Genomic DNA, 25423 nt, shown 5'->3' on the forward strand with positions numbered 1-25423 from the left:
TGTGCCTTCCCATGCAGCAACCACATCCTGCTGAAATTATGTGAAATCAAGCTTACTCTTTTACAAAGCAATCTAAATACAATCAAGAATGCTGGATGTGGCATTAAACATCAGGAAATAAACTGGCTAACTAGTCTAATAAGGGCAAGACATACGGACACATTGTTCTGTCTTTGCAAACATTTTCATATAGACTCTTATAAGAAAGTCCCGAAAACTCTGATGGCTCAACAAGCCATCAGACTGGCTTCTCATAAACAGCGACCTGGTCGCAAAGGCCTGTCATCGAGCGCTCTCATTCCCCCAGAGTCGACCCCTAGCAGGGGAGGTGTGGGGGTAGGGGGTGGCAGTTATTGTGGCGCCGGTGGTGAGCAGCCAGGAGCGGGGGGATGCAGTTGCCCAAGACGAGGACTTACCACATCAGAGGGAGGACTGAACCCTCGCAGCGCCTTCTGCTGTGTAGTGCCAGGGCATAATAAATACAACAAGAGAGAGGACTCCACACAGCTACTCAGTAGAACAGCTAATTAGGACCAGGCCACTTTGTTTGCTGTTGTCCTCCAACTAGAGGAGTTGCATTACAGAACATTTTGAAGTACACACATAAGTAGGGCTGTTTGCCTCCCTTGCTGTCTAAAGGCCTTTGGGCGAAGCCACCAGGACGTAGGATCAAAATCAAACCTTTTCAGTAGTTCTCCCTCAAGTTTAACCTCAGAAACCTCTTCAAAGCTCCTCTACATGGGTACTTGCTTTTAGCGCCCTGCTTCTGAAGTATAACGTTTAACCCACTCAAAACCGTAGCAAATCCACAAAGCCACCGGATTGGTGTTACTTTCCCCTATGAGGTTGTGTTTGGCCTCATCAAAAACCTGCTTTAAGTGACGAACCTGATCCAGGGAACGTTTTTTATGAGACCGCTAGGGAACAGAGTTGGGGTCTGGGCCAAGCCAAAGCAAAGTCTATGGGGAGATGATGGGGCTCGAGTTTCATTTAATGCACAGGGGAGTTCGGACCAGCTTGCTTTGCTGCTCTGTACACCACCAAACAAAAAAAAAACAAAACAAGGCATTAGAGGTGAAGATATTATAAATTATAATGCTTAAAGGGGAATACAGAAAAAAATATATTTCAGTCCACCGGCACGTGCTGTCTGTTGAATGCAATTTGCATGCCGTAATTCTCAATCAGTTTGGTTTGAGTGCTAGAGGCTATGGAGGATGAAACAGACTATCAAGATCTAACAGAATTTAGTGGGACTATACAACTGTCATGTTGTGTATGGTCCAATTCAAAACGCTTGATGTAGATACTTTTAATACACATAGAGAATCACACAGGAGAAAACCAGGAGAAGCAGCTGCATAATCCACCCAATTACTAAAGGCAATATCCAACCGATATATACAGGGGACAAACAGAGGCATCTAAACTAGACACAGGTGAAACTCATTAGTAACTAAGGCAACTAACAAGGGAATTAAAGGGATAATTCACCCAAAAAATAAATTATCCAATGATTTACTCAAGCCATTTTGGGTGTATATGACTATCTTCTTTCAGGTGAACACAATCAGAGATTGTATTTAGAAATATCCTGGCTCTTCCAAGATTTATAATGGTAGTGAACAGGGGGCGAGATTTTGAAGCCCAAAAAATGCATCCATCCATCACAAAAAGAATTAAGTGAAGCAATGGGTTTTTGTAAAAAAAAAAAAAAAAAAAAAGTCATACATCGCATCAGGGGTTACTCTTGTGGTGCAAGTTTATAAAAATTTGCTTCAAAAGGCCTTTATTAAACCTGGAGCCGTATGGATTTTTATGATGGATGATCGCTATTTTTTGGGCTTCAAAATCTCGCCCCCTGTTCACTACCATTATAAAGCTTTGAAGAGCCAGAATAATTTTCAATATATCTCCAATTGTGTTCATCTGAAAGAAGAGTCATATATACCTAGGATGGCTTGAGGGTGAGTTAATCATGGGATAATTTTCATTTTTGGGTGAATTATCCCTTTAACAAGACTAAACTGAGGGGTCATTTGCACACTGTTTTCAACTAAAAACGGGGAAAAAAATGTATGCATTTTGGCCTTTCATTTACACGACAATGGAATTTTGGGGGCCTGAAAACGCAAACTTTTGAAAACAGGTTTTAAAGATTTGTAAAAAAAAAACAAAAAAAACAATACCATTATCATCTCCGTGTAATCTTCATAAAAGCGAATCTGTGAAAACGGTGACAGCATGCATATGCATGTTATGTTTTTAGTCTATAGGCATGTGCGTTGGGCTCAAGTGCTTTGTAAAATAATGCGTATGTGTGCAGGCGCATAGTCTCTTTCTTAACAAAGTGACATCGCCAACCTCTGGCCTGTCATGCATAATGCATTTTTAGTCGTTTCAGTATATCGTTGTTGTATAAACGTACCCTAAAAGGAAACACAAGAAACATGAATGAAGAGACAAGAACACTGAACATAACCCAACATCACATAACTGCTGCAATTCAGGCACCTAAGCTGAATCAGACTCAACCATTCAAAGGTTTTGGGTCAGTAAGTTTTTTTTTGTTTGTTTGTTTGTTTGTTTGTTTTATTATTAATTTTATTCAGCAAGGATGCATTAAATTGATCAAAAGTGAGAATAAAAAAAAATATATTGTACAAAAGATTTCTTTTTTAATTAAATGCTGTTCTTTTTTGTACATTCTATTCATCAAAGAATCCTGAAAAATTGCATCACGGTTTCCACAAAACACTGAAAAGCTGTTCAAGATTCAACATTGATAAGAAAATTTTCTTGAGCAGCAAATAATCATATTAGAACCATATTAGATTTCTGAAGGATCATCTGACACTGAATACTGGAGTAATGATGCTGATAATTCAGCTGTCATCTGAAATTAAATCACTTTAAAATAGAAAAGAGTTATTTTAAATTGTAATAATATTTCACAATATTTAACATTACTGTTTACTGTATTTCTGATTCGTTTTTTCACTTAAATACGGTATGCAAAAGTTGCGTTTTGTGATTTTTGTGGATTCTGCAGTCTCGTAAACTGTTGATTTTGTGGTAAATTGTGTAAAACATTCTCAAAAATCAAAATCTCAAGACAAGCCACAAGATAAGGTATTTTTATCCAAGCTTAGACATGCAGGCTTTGTCATTTTTGCTGTGTTTTTGTGTTCTGTTTTTAAACAGTCAAAAGTTACTATGCACAGGATATCGATTGAAGATAATACGTATCTTCTTTCCAGATCTCATAAAGCAAGTATCAGACCTTTTACTGCCACTGAGTTTCAAACAGTAGCCACATGGAGACGATCAGATTTTCCTCTGTGGCTTTTCCTGGTTTCCTGAGTGGATCACAGCAGCCTCAGGCTCCCACTGGAATGCTAAAAGTCATGCGGGATTTCGGCCCAGGGATCAAATTGCTTGTGCTTCTAGTGCGACAGACCTCTGAAACTTCACTCTGAACCAGTGCAGCTGGCCGGTACAAAAAACCTTGCTACTCTATGTCAAAACCACCCTGGAGGAACCTGAGATATGAATGCTACATGGTATAAAACAGAAAACGTAAAATGAAGACGAGCTGCCAAAACATCTAATCAAATGCATGTTCTACATGTGCAAAACAAAAACCCGTGCAACAATAGGCCTTCTTTACAAAAGTGAACAGTTAACATAACTATTTTCCCACAGTTCCTTCACTTCATATATTCCATCAAACATATCTGATAGACAAAAATGAGGGTCACTGGGGATTCTACCACAGATGACTGTGGTTGTGATCCCTCTTTTATTTATTTTAGCAAGAACGAGCCATTTGATGGCAGTCCTCATACAAATGCACATTTATAAATCAAGCCCATAGTGCAGTGGTCACGAGACATCTGAAATCAGGAGCAGAACTGGAGGGGGTGTTTACTGTGTATTCAGCAATACATTTTCAGAGTCAAACATGTGGTTATTTCTTGAGTATTCAACTGATTTCAGTCAAACCACAAATGGTGTGGCCATTGATGCCATCTGAATCGCCTTAAGCATTTGGACGTCCAGGGGTGCGTTTCCCAAAAGCATCATTAGCCAACTAACATCGCAAGCTCCGTCATTACTAACACAGTTCAACAATTTGGTGTTTCGAAACCATAGTTCAAATGAAGATTCGCAAACTTGTTTGGTTGGAACGACAGCTCTCGAGCTGTGGTTAGAAGCATAGATTCTTGTTCTTATGACATGTGGACTTAATAAATTGTATATTGTAAATAAGCCAGCTGACATTAAGTACAATGTATATCTTTTAATTCAAATATACACAAATGTCATTTACATATTTTAGTCTGTCAAGAGATTTTAGTCCTCGGATGCCATGCCCGTAATTTATAGCAAAAAATTTAGCATTAATTCAGTCTCAAACGGATTTATTTATAGAAGTTATTACTCCACCACCTGCGTGACGTCATTCAGCAACGTGGCTGAACGACAGGTTTGCGACAATACGGATTCGGGAAACTAGCTAGTTGATTTGTTAGCAGTGAAGCAGCGAGTTACATCGTTGTACGGGAAACGCACCCCAGGCCAGTGGCACTGTTTTATGTGACATTTCAGGTTCATCATTGTGCTACAAATTGATGAAATTAAGGCAAGACATTGCAGGTACAAACATTACTTTGTCACATTCTATGGAATACAGAAAATCTTGTTCTTGGATTAGATCAACGGAAAAGGTAGCAAGTGCAGAAGAAAAAATCCCCATCAATGGCTCTTAACTAGAGCTGGGTGTGGGCTTACAAAACTGAGCTCAAAAGGGCAAGCGTGAAGTATTCCTCTTTCCACTCAGCAAACGACAGAACGTCTTACATCCACAGTGAAGCACTGCCAGCCAGGCTGGAAGGTCAAAAACCTAAATAAACTGCCGTTTGTGAGTACGATACATTTCCAAGGAAACCAAGTGGGCCATGTGGGCCCGAATCTGATATTCTAGTCTCGTTTTTCTCCCAGTGACTGAACAAGTAAAGGCTGAGAGGTTAAAGCTGAGACATGGAAACAATTTTCAATTTTCCTAATCCCCCTTGATCATTTTTTTTATGTTGTTTTTATTTATTTTTTGGGAGTATTTTTAGGTCGTAGTTATGAGAGGGAATTGATGACAGCTCGAGGAGGCGTCATTAAAGTTGGCTCTCTTTTCTCAGAAAGCGAAGCGTGTCATTGTCTCAAGATGGTGTGAACCTTCATCATACATGCTAGCGCCAAACAGTATTCCATCATGTTACTGAATTCATGATTTCATCACACACCCACCCCCAATTATGCTGTAAGTTGACTAACATGGCACCATAGCAACATTACAAGGCTAGTTTGGCCAAAATTTTACATCTCATCTTGAAATCAAAGTCTAAAAGGAAATTCAAGTAATAGATTTCGAACTAGATTTAGTAACAGCATTATAACTTTTTAGCCTTTAGCCTTCCACTTGTCACTTTCTACAGAAGCCTCGCTTTCTTGGTGCCACAGACATTGTGTCCCTCTGGGGCAATGGCGTAACCCAGACTGTATAATGAACAGGATGTGATTGCCATGTTTCACAACTAGAATCACACTTAAATTCCACCAATAAAGGCATGGAGAAAACTACCCCTAGAAGACCTTATAAAGTGGTGTGCATGCTCAGAAGTGCTTAACCTCGCCATGACAGCATACCTCATACACTAACAAGGCTCTAAAGGAAACCTGGAGAGACCCAAGCTATGTGACAAATGAGCTACTGACTAACAGCCAAGAGGACTAACATTATAACAGACAACAACAACAATTTGGTGTTTGCAAACAGCGATGACGTTTTTTATGGGCGGAGCCTACCTGGTTGCAGAAAATGACAGTTGAGCAGTAGCAGTCTATGGAAGCCACGAAATAAAAGAATAAAAAAAAGTTAATTTCGAGTTTATATCTCACAATTCTGACTTTTATTTCTCGCAAACCTGAGTTTATATCTCACATTTCTTACAAAGAAAAACAGAATTGACCTTTCGCCGGGAGTTTGATTGACAAGCGATCTAACCAATCAGAACGCCGCATCCGCCATTTTGTCCGACAAAGCAGCCAGTAGTTAAAAGATTCACCTCGGTTGAGTTAAACTTGAAAAATAGTGTGTATTGACATCTTTCCGCGTTTGAAACAACATTCATTCTCATGTTCATGGACTAATAGGAAGAGATGATCGGTTTTTACGAGCGGTTGAGCTGAGGATCTACAGCAATCTGTCACGACCATGGTCATGACACATTAAAGAGCAACAAAACGGTTTTCATTGTTTGAATTTCTTTAATAACTACACGGTTTGAAAGCTGGGACTTTGTTTAACATCATAAGTAACCTGCTCTGTCTTGTCTGTCGATGTGTGGTCAGTATCCTCTTTGTTCCGCGATGTATTTTTCACTGCGTGTGGAGTGACAGCGCCACGGCTTGTCGGACAAAGCAACAGTAACTAAGGGGGGCGGGGCTCGGCGAAAGGCTAATTGTGAGATATACTCGTTATCCTGTCTTTTCTGAATTGCAATTTATTGCAATTGCGAGTTATACTGGCCGAACTGGTAGTCATAAACATGCAAATGCAAGAAAAAAAGTCAGAATTGTGAAATCAATTTTATAGACTATGTTTAAAAGTTATCTATGTAAAATGTTACAGGTTCAAATATTATTTCATACTGTAACTGCTATGTATGTATGTCCTCTGAACTGCATATGTGAATATTATGTAGACTTACTGTTTACATCAAATTCCTGCTTTAATAGTAGACTAATCCTTGCAGGTGTCATCAGTCCAGTCTGTGAAACATCTCCGTTTAGCTTCAAAGGACGTTTTCAACGATGGTTTTCTTTAAAAATGAAGACTATATTTTTTTGCATTCCGATTCCAACATCCAGAGGCACAACAAAACGTTTTTCTCTTATTCTGTGGATTTTGCACATTTTCCTCCAATTGCTACCGCTATTTTTCTGCAACCAGTATGCGCGCGCAGCTGCAAGTGACATAATTGTGACGTCTGCTCCAAAGAGGTCTATAAAGCAATGGTTCTCAATGTTTTGACTGCATTGTCCACAACAATATTTAAAGGCTCCATAACTTTTCCAGTTGTTCATGATTTACTGGATAAAGATTTTTACATGTATGCGATAAAATATTTCAGAGCTTGGCAAAACTAGAAAAATGTATAATCATAAAATGTACAAAATGGTCCAGAGAGATATTAGATTTTATTAATTTAAATGACTTTAGAATTTTGCTGAGGCCCCCCTGGTTGATAATGACTGCTATAAAGTAATTCTTGCAAAGAGCATTTCTGAGGAAGTTTCTGAAAAGATCTGGATAGAGCATTAAATGTCAAAGAAAAAGAAGGAAATATTGCAGGTAATTATTGCAGTAAAAGACAGATCATACCTGTCCAGGAATGAGAGGCTCCTTGTCATCGATATCAATCAGAACTTCATCTCTAGGGGTCTGAGCAATTGCCTCTGTTGATAAAATTATACCATAAATACTGTAAGCATAATGTATAAAGTTTCATCAATGGAACCAAGGATCAAGAAAATCATATAATTCTTGCATTTGTTTGCAAGTTGGTTCACAGTAAGAACCGGTTCTCATATCCAACCCTCACCAAATTCCTCTTCGGTAGGATCTCTCTCCAGGCTCTCGGGCTGACAGCGAAAATCATTCAGTGAGTGGACTGCGCACTGGCCCACCACTGGCTTCCTGCCGAACTGTCGGTTGTCTATAACCTTGATCACCAATGGGGGCATATAGAGCTCTTCCTTGGGCAGTCGCTAGAGTGTAGGAGAGATTACAAAAGGGCAGAGATGTGAACAAAAAGACATGCAAGACTTCCAAACTTTTAACTCGTAACATAATGACTTGTTTATTTCTCTATTTCAGTTGTTATTCCAAAGAACCTTCCTCTCTCTCCTCTCATCCTCTGTGAAAGTATTTCACACCCTAAACTGAGTCAAACATGACATGGTATGGCACAGGACTGACCACGACTGACAGTGCAAATAATTTTCCCAGTCATTCAGCATTCTTTCCATGCGATGCCTCCCAATCTTAGATGAGTATTGGAACGGAATCCAGACTATCTTACGTTTTAGAATTAAGAACTGACGCTCATTGCTGGGGAACATTGTTACTGTGCCAGTCATCACTCAAGAAACATCCACCATGTGAAGGACACCATGACCACATTGTATATAAGTTTGTCACAACTGGTTAGCAGCATGCTGTAACAAAAAAAATGTGATACCTTATCTGGATTTCTACATGAGAATCTTTGAAGAGGACTCAGCCAAAGGTCAAGTGTATTTACTATTAACCTTTGATAGTTACGATGTGTTATTTTTGTATTCATCCTTGATGAATGCACATTCAAGTTGAATCTTAATTAATTATTACATAATTGTACCTGCTTTATTTCAACAAAATTATGCAGTTAACTGACAAATCAAGATCAAAAGCTTACAACATCAATGAAGAGGGTGTTGACGTCAAAGTTAGGGTTCTTCTTAGAATTTCGAATGACGCACGACTGAACCACATATGCTCCACATTCCACCTGAAGGCTGGGAGATGTCACACTGGCCAGCTGGAAACTCTTCAGGTTACGCAAACCCCATGCCAGTATCTAAGGGTTTAAAGGTTAAAAGGTTGTCATCAGGTGTAATGGTAATATGGCAATATTTTTCTCCATTCTGTAAATGTATGGACTTTGGGTTCCGTGCCACTGTCGCCTCTGGCTTGCTTAGTTGGGGACATTTAATATTCAACAATATTATTGATTTGACTGCACTGACACTATTGGATGAGAACTCAACTTAGCTGGATGATGACATAACTGTTTTATAGATGAAATGGACTAATTTAATAATTGATTATCTTTACAACAGAACTGAATCAACACTGAACTGACTTTAGCTGAACAATGACACTGCTTCTTTAAGAGCTGCTGCACAGCCGAAATGAACTCTGTTTGCATCATTGATTCAATTCCTGTTATCACTGTAAAGCTGCTTTGAAACCATCTGTATTGTATAAAGTCTCTATAAATAAAGATGACTTGACTGTGTTTTTAAACTGTGTAAGTGGATAACTGAGGTTAGGTTTTGGGCCCACCTCAATAGCAGTGCGCTGTAGGACAGGTTTTATCCCCTGTGGCACCATGTAGACATTGGGTTCCCTCTGTGGTGGTGGATAGGGCAAATCAGAGTCCTCTGACTAACAATAAAGAGCAAAAGATAATAGCAAAAGTCAATAAGGATTAGGGTTGTTATTGTTAACTAAAATGATTAAAATTTAAATAAAGCTGAAATAAAATAAAATAAAATAAAATAAAAATATTACACAACATTCTGAAGTGTTCCCTTGGCAATTAACTGAAATAAGTTTAAGTTAAAGCACTAAAATAAAAATAAAATATAAACAAAAATGAAAATGAAATAACTTAAACAGTAATGTTTTAAAAAAAATGGCAAAAGCACATAACTAAAATTAAAATAAATAAATTATAATTAAAATTAATAAAAAATTATATAAAAATAAAAGCTAATTAAAATATTAATACAAATTGTATTAGAATGTAAATAATACTAAAATAACACGCAAGGATAAGGATATTCTATATGTAACTATATAAGTATACACATACAGTATATACTGCATGCTATATGTAAGGAATAATTGACGATGGGCTGTTGAATTATTAGAAAATAATGCACACCCGAGGTGGTAATGCAGCCACGACGTGAAGCATCTGAAAGCGCCTCTCTCTCTCTCTCTTTTACGATTGAAAGAGAGAGAGAGCAGGAGAAAGTATGCACTTTCAGGACACAATAATTTGTCGTTTTTATCCTATTGTTTACTATATTTATTTACTTGGTCTGTGTCATTGTGGGTTTTGTTTCTTTTGTGGTTGTAGGCTGTATAACTGAAATAACTGAAATCATTTGGCGAAGTGATATGGAACTGCAATGAGGTCAAGACCTGCCTAGAACTACTTAAGCCATGCATTTGCCTGAAAATAATTGCACACCTTAGAACGGTCGGCAACCAGTCAGATTCGAGCATTCATCAGCCTCGTAGTATAAACGTATATAATACATGTATACATTTATTTAAATAAATAAATATATATATTCTCTTTTTAGTGCGAGGAAAGATGGCTGAAAATGCATTCATAGTTTCAAAATCCATGTTATCTTCACGTAATTGAAGGAGACAAAGAGTACATTTAGAGGACTCAACTTCAGAGACACTGTTTCTATTTTTCTTTAGAAGTACATTTGCGTGACGCACCCGAATTTGAAAATGGGTGTGAAAACAAACAAGAAATTGGTTACTAATAGCAGCAACAAAAAGTCAAACATCATAACTTCACTTGCCAATCAAAGTTAGCAATCATGCCACAATACACACGCACACACAACGATTAGTCAGGACTGCATTGAGCCAGTGCAATTGTTTGATGAATGGCACTACTGTTGAATACAATGGTGCTCTGTGCAAAGGAACCTTCAGAGATATGCTTCAACCATGGAGAATTGCAATGTCTAACTTCATTAAGATGGATTTAAAAGAGTGCCATTAAAGTCAGCATGAAACAAAAGTTGTGATACTTTTTTCTTCCCTATTGTGTGACGTACTGTATATCTGAGTGAAACAGCTTAACGAACAAGAAATGTAGGGCGGGACTTGATTTTGCCTATTGGAAATTGATTGGATCGTTGTGGTTTGCTATGATCTCATGTGAGTGACAGGTTGTCCTGCCCTCGCACCAGTAAACACGTCATCGCAGAAGAGACGTCATTGTGAGAGGGAGAGAAAGTTCATTTGATTAAAGATTATGAGGGCACGTGATTTTTTTTAAAATAATATTGTGCACAGATAAATCATTTATAATAAATGCTGCAATATTCCACAAAAAAGATTTGTAAATTTAGATTTCATGGTGACTTTAAAATGAAGCATTGATAATCTACTTGATTACTCATTTATCTACTTGATTACTCATTTATCATGTATCTACTTATATACTCATTTATCTACTTGATAAATGAGAATGTTTCCTGACAGTTATGCAAATTCAGCACTCAACATACTCAAGCCTTTAGACACAAACATAATTTTGGAAAGGCCATTGTATTCACTGTATTCAAAGGTTAAACAGAACTTTAAACAGAAGGTTAAATAAGATCTTAATAGGGGTGCACAATATATAGCACTTACATTTATTCATTTGACAGATGCTTTTATTTTAAGTAACTTACATTGCATTCAAAGTATACAATTTATAAGTCCATGCATTCCCTAAGAGCTGCTAGGGCCATGCTCTACTGTTTGAGATACAGGAATGCAAAAAAAAACCCATAATATTGTATATGTATTGCTTATTGACCAATTTAACTTTTTTCTTTGTTTGTTTTAAAATTACTGGTATTGTAAATTTAATTTTTGCATGCTTTTCCCCCTTTTTTACATTTAGATTACATTATCTGCCATCTAACGCTTAAGTTATGTAATATTTACCAAAATGAATATTCATGATGAATATTTGAATATCCATTTTTCATACAGTACATTATAATGCTGTAGCATTTCAAACAATTGATTTTAGTTTTTAATGTTTTATTTGTTTAGACAAAATATTGCAGAATTTTAATATTGGTCATTTAATATAATTGCATCATGCAGTTATTTACAAAAAAACACGGACAGTAAGGTGGAGTACATAGGAAAAGGAAAAGTGCAAGACCATGAACCCTTGTTTTCAGCGCCATATTTCCCATGTATTGCCAATGTTTTCATTTACTATTGGCGACACAAAGCACATGTGCTAGTCCAATGTGATTAAGTCTCTAGTGTGTTTGTATCTAATGAAGAGCGGTTATTATGCCGTCTAATAGCAGCATGTTAGTTCCACCATTAGCCCATCACTTTGTGTTTTGTTTTTTTAAACGCCACTGCAGAACAATACAAATCTTTGTACAGATGAAGTAGAATCCAGAAGATAGGAGAGCTGGGAATACAGACAGATCAGAAAGGGCTCTCAAGGCTCTCAATTTCCAAGCCACCTCCCACAAGATCTTGTCCTTGGCAGGCCTCATAAAAATTGAGGAGGTGCGTAGAAGTACATTGAGTTCTGGAGGAATCTACCCACCAGGAATAATAATAAGAAAACCATCTAGATCTAGACACCCTATATCTACAGCCTAATGAAATCCAATGGGAATAACAATTTGGAGCTAACTAAACTGGTTCCAGCTTAGTATCTTCCATTTTGAGTTATGTTGTAACATCTGAAGAGACATTTGGCTGCTATGGAGATCTGAAGGACTTTCGTAATCCTTCGTTTTTTTGGTTTAATATGATGGAACCACATGCCCTGTGTTTCTTTAGTTTTTGAGTCAAAAGTTCCAGCAAAATAAAACGTGTTTGCATATGTGTGTGCATGCTGAATTGTACCCATTGCTGTTGACTGTCAGAGAGGAACCCTGGAAGCACAAGCTTGAAGATGCCCAAAACAAACAGAGAGGGGAAAATGAACAAGAGAACAGGAAAGAGATGCTCTGGGACAACTGCAAGTAAGATTCATTGTCTATTCATTGAATCCTCTACCAACACTTACCTCATTCATGATATGTGAGGGTGGTATAATATCCCCCTGGGGGAAAAAAAAAAGAAAAATCAAATAAATAAAGTGTAACTGTGTGGGCATTTGTTTGTGTGTGTGTGTGGGTGGGTGGCTTGACTGTTCTCTAAGGGTTCACTTTAATTCAATTTCCCTTTGATTATCCCACTCTAACAGATGCCAGCTGGCCAGGTCTGGACTGGGTGGGGCCTCTGGCACTCATAAACTCCACTGGCATCTCCAATCAGTCTCCTGGCTGTCTGCATTGCCCAGACAGGGACATTTGCTTGAACTGAGAGCTGCCGAGCGGTGCCAGTCTCCAAACAGACAGGGATAGTGAAACCGGTTCAGATACAGTGGTGTTTATGTCATTTACAGCAGCTCTATCCAATTACTCAGTCGTGCCTGACTGAGAGAACAGGGAGTAGCAGTAACTTGAAGGAGGATAGGAAGTGTGTGCGTGTGTGTGTGCACTTTTTTTTATAGAAGACAGAAAAAATGACAAAAAAAAAACAAAAACAAAAGGGCTTAAAGAAATATGACTAACCTCTTGACCTGGGATGTGATGAACTGCAGGCTGTGAAGAAATAATAATAAAAAAAAGAACACAATTTAATACATTATTTCAACACACATCAATGTGTACACAGATGTACTATAAAAACTGAGAGCGGTTTTGAATTTTAAATCATATGTTGCCAGATGCTATGCATACAAATACAACTGTGTGGGTGAAGGAGCCACTAAACTTCCTCTGTGGTGCTGGAGAAGCTGTGATATGTGCCATGTAAACACTTGTGGGTTAAACTCATAACAAAAGCATCTCTTTCAACAGAGATGCTGCAGACAACAGCTGTGCTAGATACAGTGCTCAGCGTAAATGAGTACACCCCCTTTGAAAAGTAACATTTTAAACAATATCTCAATGAACACAAAAACAATTTTTACAAGTTTTACATAACATCTGTTTAACTTATAACATGAAAGTAAGGTTAATAATATAATTTAGAAAACAAAATTTTCAGTTTAACTCAAATTAGGATGATGCAAAAATGAGTACACCCCACTGAAAGTCTGTGGAGCAAAGCTAAATTTTAGACTACAAATGTCTAATTTAACAAGAATTCAACCACAGGTGAGTCTAATTATTCATTACACAGGTGTCCAGCAGACAGTTGACTATAAAAAAAAAAAGTGTTAAAACCCCTTCCCATTTCATGCTGTCAGCAATGGCACTACATGGAAGAGAAATGTCACAAGACCTGAGAAAGAAAATCATTTCTTTACACCAGAAAGGTGAAGGCTACAAGAAGATCAGCAAAGCCTTATTTATCAGTCATAATAATGTAGCAAAAGTGGTATAAAACTTTTAAAAAGATGGAACTGCAACCATCACAGAGACGTCCAGGTCATCCACGGAAGTTAACAGCTCGACAGGAGCGTCTTCTGATGGGAAGGGTTGAAGAAAATCGGCATGCAAGTTCACTGCAGTTATCTAAAAAAGTAGATAGCCAAACTGGGGTGACTAATTCCTGTGACACAATACGGCGTACACTGCAGAGGAATGGCATGCATGGGTGCCATCCGCGAAAGAAGCCTCTCCTAAAGCCCAGGCACAAAAAAGCCCACCTAGAGTTTGTCAGGACCCATGCTGACAAAGATGAAGACTACTGAGTCTCTATACTCTGGAGTGATGAGACCAAGATAAATGTTTTTGGAACTGATGGCTTCAAAACTGTATGGCGTCGCAAAAGTGAGGAATACAAAGAAAAATGCATGGTGCCTACAGTGAAACATGGTGGTGGCAGTGTCCTTATGTGGGGCTGCACGAGTGCTGCTGGTGTCGGGAGCTGCATTTCATTGATGGCATCATGAATTCACAGATGTACTGCTTTATATTGAAAGAGAAGATGCTACCATCACTCCGTGCCCTTGGTCGTCGTGCACTTTTCCAACATGACAATGATCCTAAACACACATCTAAGGCCACTGTTGGATTTCTGAAGGAGAACAGAGTGAAAGTGATTCAGTGGCTCCTGATCTGAACCCAATCGAACACCTATGGGGAATTCTGAAGAGACAAGATGAGCATCACTCTCCATCCAGCATCCAGTCTCTAAAAGAGGTCATTCTTGAAGAATGGAAAAAGACAGATGCTGCAAAATGTTGCCAACTTGTTCATTCTATGCCTAGAAGACTTGGTGCTGTCATTAAAAATCATGGAGGACATACAAAGTACTGGATGTAGTAGTTTTTGTTGTGGGGTGTACTCATTTTTGCATCACTCTAATTTGAGTAAAACTGAAAAATGTGTAATCTAAGTTATATTATTACCCCTCCTTTTATGTTATAAGTTAAACAGATGTTATATTAAACTTAGTCTTGTCAACATTTTGGAAATTGTTTTTGTGTTCATTGAGATATTGTTTAAAACGTTACTTTTCAAAGGGGGTGTACTCATTTACGCTGAGCACTGTATGTCTAGAGGACGCAAAGAATCCCACAGAATCATCACTATTATGATGGATGGTGACCTTTATGGCCTTATATCATGGTATCATCCCTGTGGACAAGGACAAGGAGGGCCAATGATGCCAATTACAGTATCACAACTGATGGTAATGACTATGAATGATAATAATTGAAATAACTCTTACTTTTTCTCTACGAATCAGCTCAAAAGCAGCAAGCAGTTCTCCAGCAGCCTTCCCAGCTTTTTGGATGGGATACCAGGCAAGGCGAGGGGAAGACACCATTGAAGGCTGGCAAACACAGCGGCCCATAAACTCATCAGAACCCTGCAGAGGTCAAATAACTTGTCAAGCATTTTCTGTTTCAAGTACAGGTTAACAGGAGGATACTATGACGTTCCTGGGAAAAACTAAACACAGCAAAGATTGTCAAAGTTTGTCAGGTTCGGGCTAGGTTTGAAACACTAAACTAATAGCAAGCAAACTAATGTTTCCAGTGTTAGGCTATTACTGTGGTATCATTAACCTGTCCCTAAATGGCATATAAAACAAAATGAACTGTGATTAATTGTTTTACACAAAGATGGTCTACTTGAACAAATATGAATTAAATAAATTATAATGCTCAATATAAATTCTGTAGTCTTGCCTCCAGTTAAAACATGTTTGTTTACTTAAGAATACAAAATATCTTAACCAGCCTGAAAAATAGCATTATTAGTATCATTTATATACTAAAATAGAATTTTGCAATGTGTATATTCTGTTTTGGTTTGGTTCTGCTGATTCTGTTTTCCTGTGTTCCTTGTCACTGATAGTTGACCTATGCTATGTTCAGAATCACCCCCTATAATCTCATTCACTATTCCCTACATTAGTCCCTACATTAATATTACCTACATTAATATAGTCCACTTGAAGAAGTGAATGAAAACAAATGAGTAAATTCAGACACTAAGTGCACCGGAAGGGCTGTCGCTTTTGCATAGTTTAATAATCATTTGAAACTTAGCAAACCGGCAGCTCCGGTAGTAATGGAAAGATTTATCTTGAACTATGTCATGGAAACTAGTAGGGCTGGGACAATAAATTGCTTCTCGATATGATCAATCCTGATATTTTCTCTCTCAAATCGATTCTGAGCTTAGCTTTAACAGCAGATGGCGCTCTAGGCTAGTTTTTAACCAGACACTCAAATGCTCACGAAGAAGAATGCTGCTCGGCCGAGTCATGTAAGTGGTTAAATATACTTGCACCTCGGCTCAGAATGCTTTTATGATGCGATATTAATGTAAACACAGCCCACTGCGAACACCCTTGTAATTTGCTTCAACCTTTTCGAACTTTATGAATGATTACTTTAGGTTTACGTGGTGTGCGTAAAGGAACCCGAAGCAAGCAGAGTACAGGTGTTTCTAAAGCACGTAGTGCCATCTGCGGTTAAAAACTAAGCTCAAAATCGACTTGAGGGATCGTGATACATCAGAAAATATCATAATCACTCCAGATTCTTTGTATCGCGAATCGAGAATCAATGTATTGTCCTAGCCCTAGAAACTAGCATGTATAAACCTTAATTAAACAATTTAATAATCAAGTAAAAATGAATTTATACCTGTATGATATTACACTGTAACCACATTAGCAAGTGGATGGATGGAAGAATCAGTTGCGGGAGCCATCTTCTGGTCAGACGCAGGAATTAATTTAGTGCTCAGCATGACTCTCACAGTGCATTATGGGTAACACTCATTATTGCAGTGCATTGTGGGATTGAATGAGTGCACTCGGTAATGTCCACTATGGTTTCGTGCCCTGTTTAAGGGTATAAGGGTTGATTTTGGACACAGCCCTAGTTTCCTCTTGTGTCACCTGTTGTTCATTTAAGGGCTATTTACATTACACCATCATCAACTAAAAACATAAAACTTTTAATGCGTTGTGGCTGTTCATTTACACGACAATGGTAACCCTAACCCATATTTTGGGTGCCTGAAAACGCAAGCTTTTGAAAACGGGTTTCAAAGTGCAAATTTTTGAAATAACAAAAACGCAAACCTGTCGAAACGATGACATTATGTACGTACATATTAAATGTTCAGTCTATGGTGTTTCATCGCCATCTAATGGCCGCAGCAGAATACGGCGTTATTAGTCGTTTCCGCGGATCCGTGTGAAAGTTTAAAGTTTAGTAATTTTGTTATGTGCTTCATTGTTGATAATTTTTTTTAAATATTTCTATTTAGCTTTCATGTATTTTTATTTCAGTTAGTTGCCCAGACAACATTTCATATTTTTGTTTTAGATTTTCATGTAATATTTAAATTGTATTTTATTTCAGCTGTATTTCGATTTTTTTTATTTTTTTTTAAAAGCTACTTTTTAATAGATTTAGTTTTAGTTAACAATAACAACACTGGTATAAGAAGTTCAATTTATGATACCAGCATTGTCGGATTTTAATAATTCAATTTAAAATACATAATTGAAAATACATTTGTCAAACAGTTACATGGATTTCTGTCTTTTCTCATTCAAGTAGAAATGAGCTGTACTTGCTTGGCGTTATGAATATGAATTCCTATAAAGGAATTTTGGTCAGATAATCTCTGCCTTACAAAGTTGGTGGTTCTCAACCTGAATAAACTGTAAATTGGACCAGACTTCACGTCACTAGTCAAAAGTCTGGCTATAAAAGACAAATTTGACATGAAGCACACCCACTTATAAAATAACACATACCAACAAAATGAAAACTCACATAGGTGTCCTGATCGTACAGCTCCACCACAATGTGTGGAGGGTTCTTCTCAGTCACTTGGCAGTCTCCAAATATTTCCACTTCATAGAAGATGAGGGTCTGGTCCCAGGTGGGATTGAGTGTGTTCCGAACAGTCACCGTCTTCTGACTCTGATGCAGGAAGGACACAATGGCATAGGGATCTAATCAAAGAGTCAAAGATCAAAGGTCACAGAATTGCACTGCATTTTCAAGTCAAGATGGGTGAGGAAGTATGGCATGAGTTGCAAGTTCACATTGAGAGGGAACAGCATAGGTAATGTGCATTTGTATACTGTCAAAAATTAGATCTAAACTGTCAAGTGAAACGAGAAAGACTTTGTCAGGTCAGACGGAGGTTATTGCCACGTAGATGGGTAAATGCAATGGAAAGAACTGCATCAAGAGTTGGGAAAGATGTGCAGCCATCAACTCATTGAAGTCTGTTTGCCATCAAGACTGAGGCAGTGCTTCGGTACGTTCTCCACAGAACCAGACTTTCAATGCATCAGTAAACACAATAAACACAAGCATTTCTGTTTTTATTTTGTTTTGTAATAAGGGTGACTTTGCCAAGAATATAACATCAATTATGGAAGTGAAAAGAACCAGAGATACCCTGAGTTATGGTGCAGGGAGTGAGAGACCATTTTTGAACTTTAGTAGGTCTATGTAATGTCTGAAAGATGATGTGTGGTTGTGAGACAGAGAAAGGGGGAAAAAAGTAAGCGAGTTAGCGAAAGCATGTGCATGTGTGAGTGTTTATGTATTTAAGCGAGTGTTTTAAACAGATAGTTCATCCAAAAATAAAGAATTATGTCATTGTCATTCCAAATCTCTATGTAGTTAGGTTCAAATTTCAATTTTTTGTCAAATAGGCATGCGTGACATGTCTTGAGAAGCCAAATTCAAATTTGTGAGCTTTGTCAAAACAGGAATTTGACCCAAGCTTTAATATTATTTAAAGAACACTAGGAACATAATGCACAAGTAGTATAGATTACTTTTTTGTCCTTTCTGGAGCATGACAACTGTGGTCACTATAAACTGTCACTGAAAACAGCATTGTGTACATTCTTCCAGATTTCTCTGCATTATGAGTTTTAATGACATGAGGGTGAGAAAATAATGGCACAGTTTTTGTTTTTAGTAAACTATTCCTTTAAAATGCACAAAATCCAAGCATTTGTATTTGTGTGTGTGTGTGTGCACGCGTTTTTGTGACATCAGGACACAAATTTGTATAATGACATGGGTATGACATAGGTATTACAAGGAGAGGGTGACTTATGAGGACATTACCCCATGTCCCCATTTTTCAAAAGGCTTATAAATCATACAGAATTAGTTTTTTTGTTTTTGTTTTTGTTTTTTGAGAAAGTAAAAATGTGCAGTTTTCTGTGATGGGTAGGTTTAGGGGTAGGGTTGGTGTAGGGCAATAGAAAATACAGTTTGTACAGTATAAAAACCATTACATCTATGGAATGTCCCCACAATTCACAAAAACAAACGTGTGTGTGTGCGTGTGTGTGTGTGTGTGTGCATGTGTTTAGAAAAATAATACAGTGACATCAACTACTTAGGAATGCCAGAGATTGGAGGGACAGTCAAAGTTTATTATTTCAGTCGACGTAAAGCAGCCTCAGTGGGATAGTTTCACTTGGGAGGGAGAAACAGACACTTTTCCCAGCTCTTATTAAACTAGCCCAGTTACACACATACACACAACTTCCCACTTCCCACAAACACAGTGGCTCAAATAAACAAAGGGATAAACAAGCTATGGGGAGCGTGCACTGTTACCCAGGAGCCAATGGGAAATAAACACAGGCAGTGTGTAATCTGCCTGCTTACAGTGAAATGTAAATAAACTGTCTTCCCCAAGGGCATTGTGGGACTGGACATGTCGACGGCTGCCCACGTGTACGACTAAAACATGATGCATGACCCTTGGGAACAATGACATGCTCAAAGAAAATAGAAAAGGGATTTTGGCAGTGGATTATTTCCCATATATCAATACTATACAGTGTTTAACTGTACAAAATCTTATTCTTATGCATGTCAAAAATACTGTTTGTACATATTATGTGAACTTTAATTTGATCTGTTTTGTGTATGTATAAATACTGTTATAAATAAAATATAAAAAAAAATGTCAAAGTACAGTAAACAATAGTTTGAAAGATCAGTAGACTTTAGACCATCTAGATAGATAGATAGATAGATAGATAGATAGATAGATAGATAGATAGATAGATAGATAGATAGATATCCAACTTTAGCACAGAGGGGCCTACAACCATATAACATCTGGCAAGAACCTCTGATTTCATCTAATCCCCCTGCGGTAGCCAAAGCACTGATGCTGCTCTACATTTTTCCCTCCTTTATAAATATTGTGGTCCATCGATCATTTCCCTTTACCAAACTCCTTCTCAAGCGCACCAAGGACAAGTGATTTCTGCCTCGAGCTTGATTTATTCATTTTCCTCAGAGCTCAGAACCCTGTAAAAGATCTAGGTTGGGTTTTGTGCATCAGGAGACTGACCCAAAACTATTTGTAGATTTGAGATCAGAGCGCCAGACTGGCCTGATTTATACCAGGCCTGTATTTTTAAAAGGATCCTCAATGTTTTTTCATCTGTGCTTGCGGGTTCAGAATGAACCTTAAACGCGTAGCCCGGGTAGCTACATTTCCAGGATTTCGCAAAAAACAAAAAACAATATACTTCAGATCTTTCTCCACCTTAAAGTCTCTTTTCTTTTCATCCTTGTCTGCTTTGTTCCCATTTTTAGACTATGGTTTTTCCATGCATAGGAGATTTATACCAGACATCTCTAATGGGTGATAACCAGCAGGCGTATTTTGCCTGCATTTTAATGATGTGGAGCACTCTGGGTTAAAAATTTCACTACCACAACTTAGAGCTTTAGACCATGGCAACACTCGCTATGGTTTAAAGGGGGTGAAATACTGCTCCGGTGTTGCCAAGAAAGCTCTTTTATATTTGACTTTTTCAGGGACTGTTTTTTTGCCAACATCAACAATCAGTGTCACATTTTGAATGAAAACTCACTTCATGTTTATTAATAGGTAATATTAATATAAGGTAATAACAAAGCCCATACGGAATCTGCACATTTATGAGGGAAATTCTGTGGAATGGCTTAAACAGAGTCGAGAGCACTACACATATTTACTCTTTCAAATTACAATTATTAAAAGAATAACCAATAAACAAACAGACAAGTGGCAGGATGGTGCAGAGCTTTGGGAATGACAAACTCTGTGGATCTGAAAAGCTTTCTGTAGATTTTTGTGGGTCCCGTTTTTTTCGTTTAACCATTAAAAGAAAAATTCACAATTCCACAATATTCACTACATGACTTTAACAGTAAAACATTACTGAAAACCTGCAAAAGGTACAAAAAATCTATAAGCAATAGCCAATATACAGCATAAAGATATGATTATAAAGGGCAAAGAAGCACTTCTACAACTGCAAAACCAGAGAATGTTTCACCTGAAATTTGTAAAGAAAAAAATCATCCAATTTTTTATATTAGCTATGCATTCCATTAATTTTGTGAATTGGTAAGTTTCGTCAGGGCACGAAGAAATATAGAGCTGAGTATCATCAGCTTAACGCCATGTTTCCTAATGATATCTCCCAAGGGTATCATGTACAGAGTTAAAAGCAACGGTCCTAGTACTAAGCCTTGTACTCCACACTGAACATGTGATCGGTGTGACATCTCTTCGTTTACTACTACAAATTGATAACGGTCAGAGAAGTATGATTTGAACCATGCCAATGCAATTTCACTAATGCCAACATAATTTTTTCGACATCACTGTTTTCTCCAGATCTGATGTATAGATGAATTAACTAAATTAATAACTACTGTTTTTTACAAAGGAATGCATCAATACTGAATTTACTTAAGCTGGACAATGACACCATTTTCTTCTAGAGCTGCTGTGCAACCAAAATTATTTGCCAGTTATCACTGTAAAGATGCTTTGACACAATCTGCATGGTAAAAAGCGCTATATAAATAAAGGTGAGTTGACTTGACGTGATGTGTGTGTTTAGACAGTTTACATAAACTCCTGCTGCTCTAACCACAATCCCAAAATTAAGTCCCAACAAAACATTACATGTGCATCTTGAATTTAAAAAAATACATGCAGCGCACGTGCTTTATGTGCACTTGTTTTGATACTTTCCAAGGACACAAGTAACGGAAGATTATTTCTTATGAAAAATTAGCTTGGCAAAAAAGGAACCAGTGCCAGTAAATCAATAAGAAAAACAGCAGAGCGGAGCAACAAATTCAGCATATAATATCTCTTTTTTTTCAGGGCTTTTCACTTTTTAAGGTTCAGAGAAGACAGGATGTGATAGGGAGAGAAATAAGGGGGTGAATGTTGCAAGCCAGATTGAAACTTGCTTCGTCCATAAAAGCCACAGCATCAGACCTCATGCACTAACCGCTAAACCATGGCTCCGACTTGATTTGTTTTACTTCATGTACCACCTCTTCTCAATACAAATGACATTTTTTACATCTTCGCTGCCAACTTCTTCTCTCATGGACACCATTGTAAATCTACTTCATTTTACTTCTGGGCTACAGTTGACCCAAACTGCCTTGGCCCAGCCTGTGCCAGGTACAATAATTCACCCCTTCTGACGTAAACTCAGTTAAGGTTCCTCTACCATTTAATCTCAAAAGACTTCACTTTTATGATTTCGTTATTTATAAAATGCTCCTATTATTCTAGGCAATACTGACCTTTAACAGAAAATCATAAAATCATAATCCTGCCGTGTTACGCTATTGCTCTCAATATGCTTCACATTAGGACAACTCATTGACCTCAATGCGTGTCACCACATGACCTGGAAATATGTATCATATTTTATGTCAAATTGATCAAAATGTCATTGCAGCTAGCACAGCACTCTTCATGCCATGTGGAATTGTAGTAAATGTCTTAAAAGGCAGATCACCGATGCCTGCTGTGTGTCTGAATATCATGTTATTACTGCATTCAGAAGAGTATATTACTCAAAATTCATGCAAATAACCAAAAGTTCAGGATCTGAGAGGTCACAGTGCAATACAAACTGCTTTACAAAATAAATGACTGTACATATATTTATTGGTACTATGCAATAGCTTTGATCAGATTTTACCAAACAAGTTTGAGCTACCTACAAAGCTTCTGTTGCCTTCAGCAAGCGCTATATGTGAATTATATGTACTATTTATTGTTGTCTATCTCTTGCACGAATTCAAGCACACACACACACACGAGTTGGGATACACATGTTTTGTGTGCGCAGCATGCTTAGTCATCCCTCGAAGGGGCTGAATGTGAGCACTGTGAGCAGCTATTGTTAAGAACGCTGCCGTTAAGAATGCCCATTCTTACACTGCCATTAAGACACCTGCCGGGCGCTCTTTGAGCGGGGTTGCCATAGCTTGCAATTCCTCACAGCTCGGGTCCTGCTTCTGCTGAGGCAGAGCAGTGGCTCAGATCGTGATGTTCATAGATGAATTATTCATAGGGGTTAGAGATGGGCCTTGCCCTTTCTCTGCCTTCACCTGCCATGTCCAGTGTTTCATCTCAGGATTTGGAAGCACACTCTGTATTTACTTCCGTGAGCTATCTCTCCCCAGAGTCTGCATCGTCCCTTAAAGCCCCAAGAGCCACTGAGAGCTACATTGGCGTTGTTGGTTAAAGCTTATTCAGCTTAGAGATATTGATGAGGGCGGGGAACAACACAAGACGGCCAAATCAATTGGCTATTATATGGCAGCCCTGGTGGCCATGGAGAGCCATATGTGGTTAAATCTGTCTGGGAAAAAAGGATAAAGATAAAAGCTTTCTGCTAGACACCCCGTGGGTGTTGAGGCGATGCTCCGGGGGAAGTGCATTTCCACCTCATTATACGGTGCCCATCTCCTCTCTGTGCCCTCAGGGGCCTGTTCTGCCAACCCTGCACCTCATGTGATTCAGAGCGCAGGGGTTCCCAGCGAGTGCACATCCCAACGTTCACCCGGAAACGTAGCAACATCGGGTTGCTCGCTCCCTCCGAGGAGGGCTCTAGAGCAGTCAAGTCAGTTGTTCCCTGCCGGTTTGCTGTTTCAGGGTGCTGCGCTAGCTGCTCAAATTATTCCAGAGGTCAGTTTCGAGAGCCTGGTTCCCTTAGTAGATTTTTTGACAGAGTTTCACTCACCCCCATTAAGCGGGGTTTTGTCCATGGTGGTGAGCATATCCTCTGGTTATGGAGCAAGAAGTAAAAGCCCTGCTGGCCAAGGGGGCCATAGAACATGTTTCTCCTCCCAGTAGGGAGTCCGGGTTCTAGAGCCATTACTTTATTGTTCCTAAAAAGGATGGGGGGGTTGCATCTAATTCTAGTTCTGTGCCAACTGAATCAATCTGTAGGGAAAGCTCAAATACAAGATGCTTACTCTGAAGCAAACCGTGTTACAAATCAGGTCAGAGGGCTGGTTTATCACGACAGATCTGAAGGACGCATACTTCCATCTTTATCACTTTGCACTTTCACAAAGTGTGTGGATGCAGCTCTGGCTCCCCTGCGACTCCAGGGCATCCACATACTAAATTATATCGACAATTGGTTGATTCTAGCTCATTCAGAGCAGTTGGCGGTTCGACATCAAGATGTCGTTCTCGCTCACATGAGAAAGTTGGGGTTGAGGTTGAATGCCAAGGAGAGTGTGCTTTCTTCAGCTCAAAGGACCAAGTGTGGTATGGGATTAGCCGTAAAAGAGCTAAAGCTAGAGACTGTTAGGTCTGATGGCAGCTGCATCCAACATGATACCTTTTGGCCTGATGTATATGAGACCTTTGCAGTGGTGGCTCAAGATCCAGGGGTTTTCCCTGAAGGGAAATCCACTCTGCATGATCAAGGTCACGTGGTGATGCCTTCGTGCATTAGCCATGTGGAAAAAACCTTGGTTCCTTTCCCAAGGACCTGTGCCGGGAGTTCCTTGTCGTCACATCATGCTAACGATGGATGCATCCCTCACAGGCTGGGGGGCGATCATGAGAGGTTGCTCAGCTCAAGGTCTGTGCTGGGACCATCATCTCTCATGGCACATAAATTGCCTTGAAATGCTGGCCGTGTTTCAGGCTCTGAAACACTTCCTCACAGACCTAAGAGGCCATCATGTGCTTGTACGTACAGATAACACATCAGTGGTCTCGTACTTAAACCATCAGGGTCGTGCCATTTATACAATCTGGCTCACTAGATCCTCCTGTGGGCTCAAGGGAAGCTGCTTTCTCTGAGGCAAGTTTACCTCCTGGGGTATTTAAATCAGACTTCACCCCGAGGTGTGGGTTGAACAACTTCCGATTTTTGAAAGTTGACATTTATGTGATTAAATTCGAGTTGACACTACTTTTTTCATAGTTTTTCTATTTAAATACACGCTAGACGGACAGTCTTGCG

At 38.6% G+C, this 25423-nt stretch overlaps 1 protein-coding gene across 10 annotated transcripts in view; it reads right to left on the reverse strand.

Moving 5' to 3' along the window:
- Nucleotides 1-25423, reverse strand: part of dysf (dysferlin, limb girdle muscular dystrophy 2B (autosomal recessive)) — a 104853-nt gene that overhangs the window by 40106 nt on the left and 39324 nt on the right. For 9 of the 10 annotated variants that reach the window (XM_067401636.1, XM_067401635.1, XM_067401633.1 and 6 more), the window contains 9 exons: nucleotides 17910-18091; nucleotides 15335-15475; nucleotides 13225-13254; nucleotides 12675-12710; nucleotides 12512-12553; nucleotides 9167-9268; nucleotides 8517-8678; nucleotides 7662-7827; nucleotides 7442-7515 (listed from right to left, as the gene is read on the reverse strand). In XM_067401636.1, the coding sequence (XP_067257737.1) occupies nucleotides 7442-7515; nucleotides 7662-7827; nucleotides 8517-8678; nucleotides 9167-9268; nucleotides 12512-12553; nucleotides 12675-12710; nucleotides 13225-13254; nucleotides 15335-15475; nucleotides 17910-18091 (935 nt within the window). The remainder of the gene's footprint in view (nucleotides 1-7441; nucleotides 7516-7661; nucleotides 7828-8516; nucleotides 8679-9166; nucleotides 9269-12511; nucleotides 12554-12674; nucleotides 12711-13224; nucleotides 13255-15334; nucleotides 15476-17909; nucleotides 18092-25423) is intronic. The other variant, XM_067401631.1, reaches the window with a different exon arrangement.

This window comes from Chanodichthys erythropterus, chromosome 11 (assembly GCF_024489055.1).
Source record: "Chanodichthys erythropterus isolate Z2021 chromosome 11, ASM2448905v1, whole genome shotgun sequence".
NCBI classification, from domain to species: Eukaryota; Metazoa; Chordata; class Actinopteri; order Cypriniformes; family Xenocyprididae; genus Chanodichthys; species Chanodichthys erythropterus.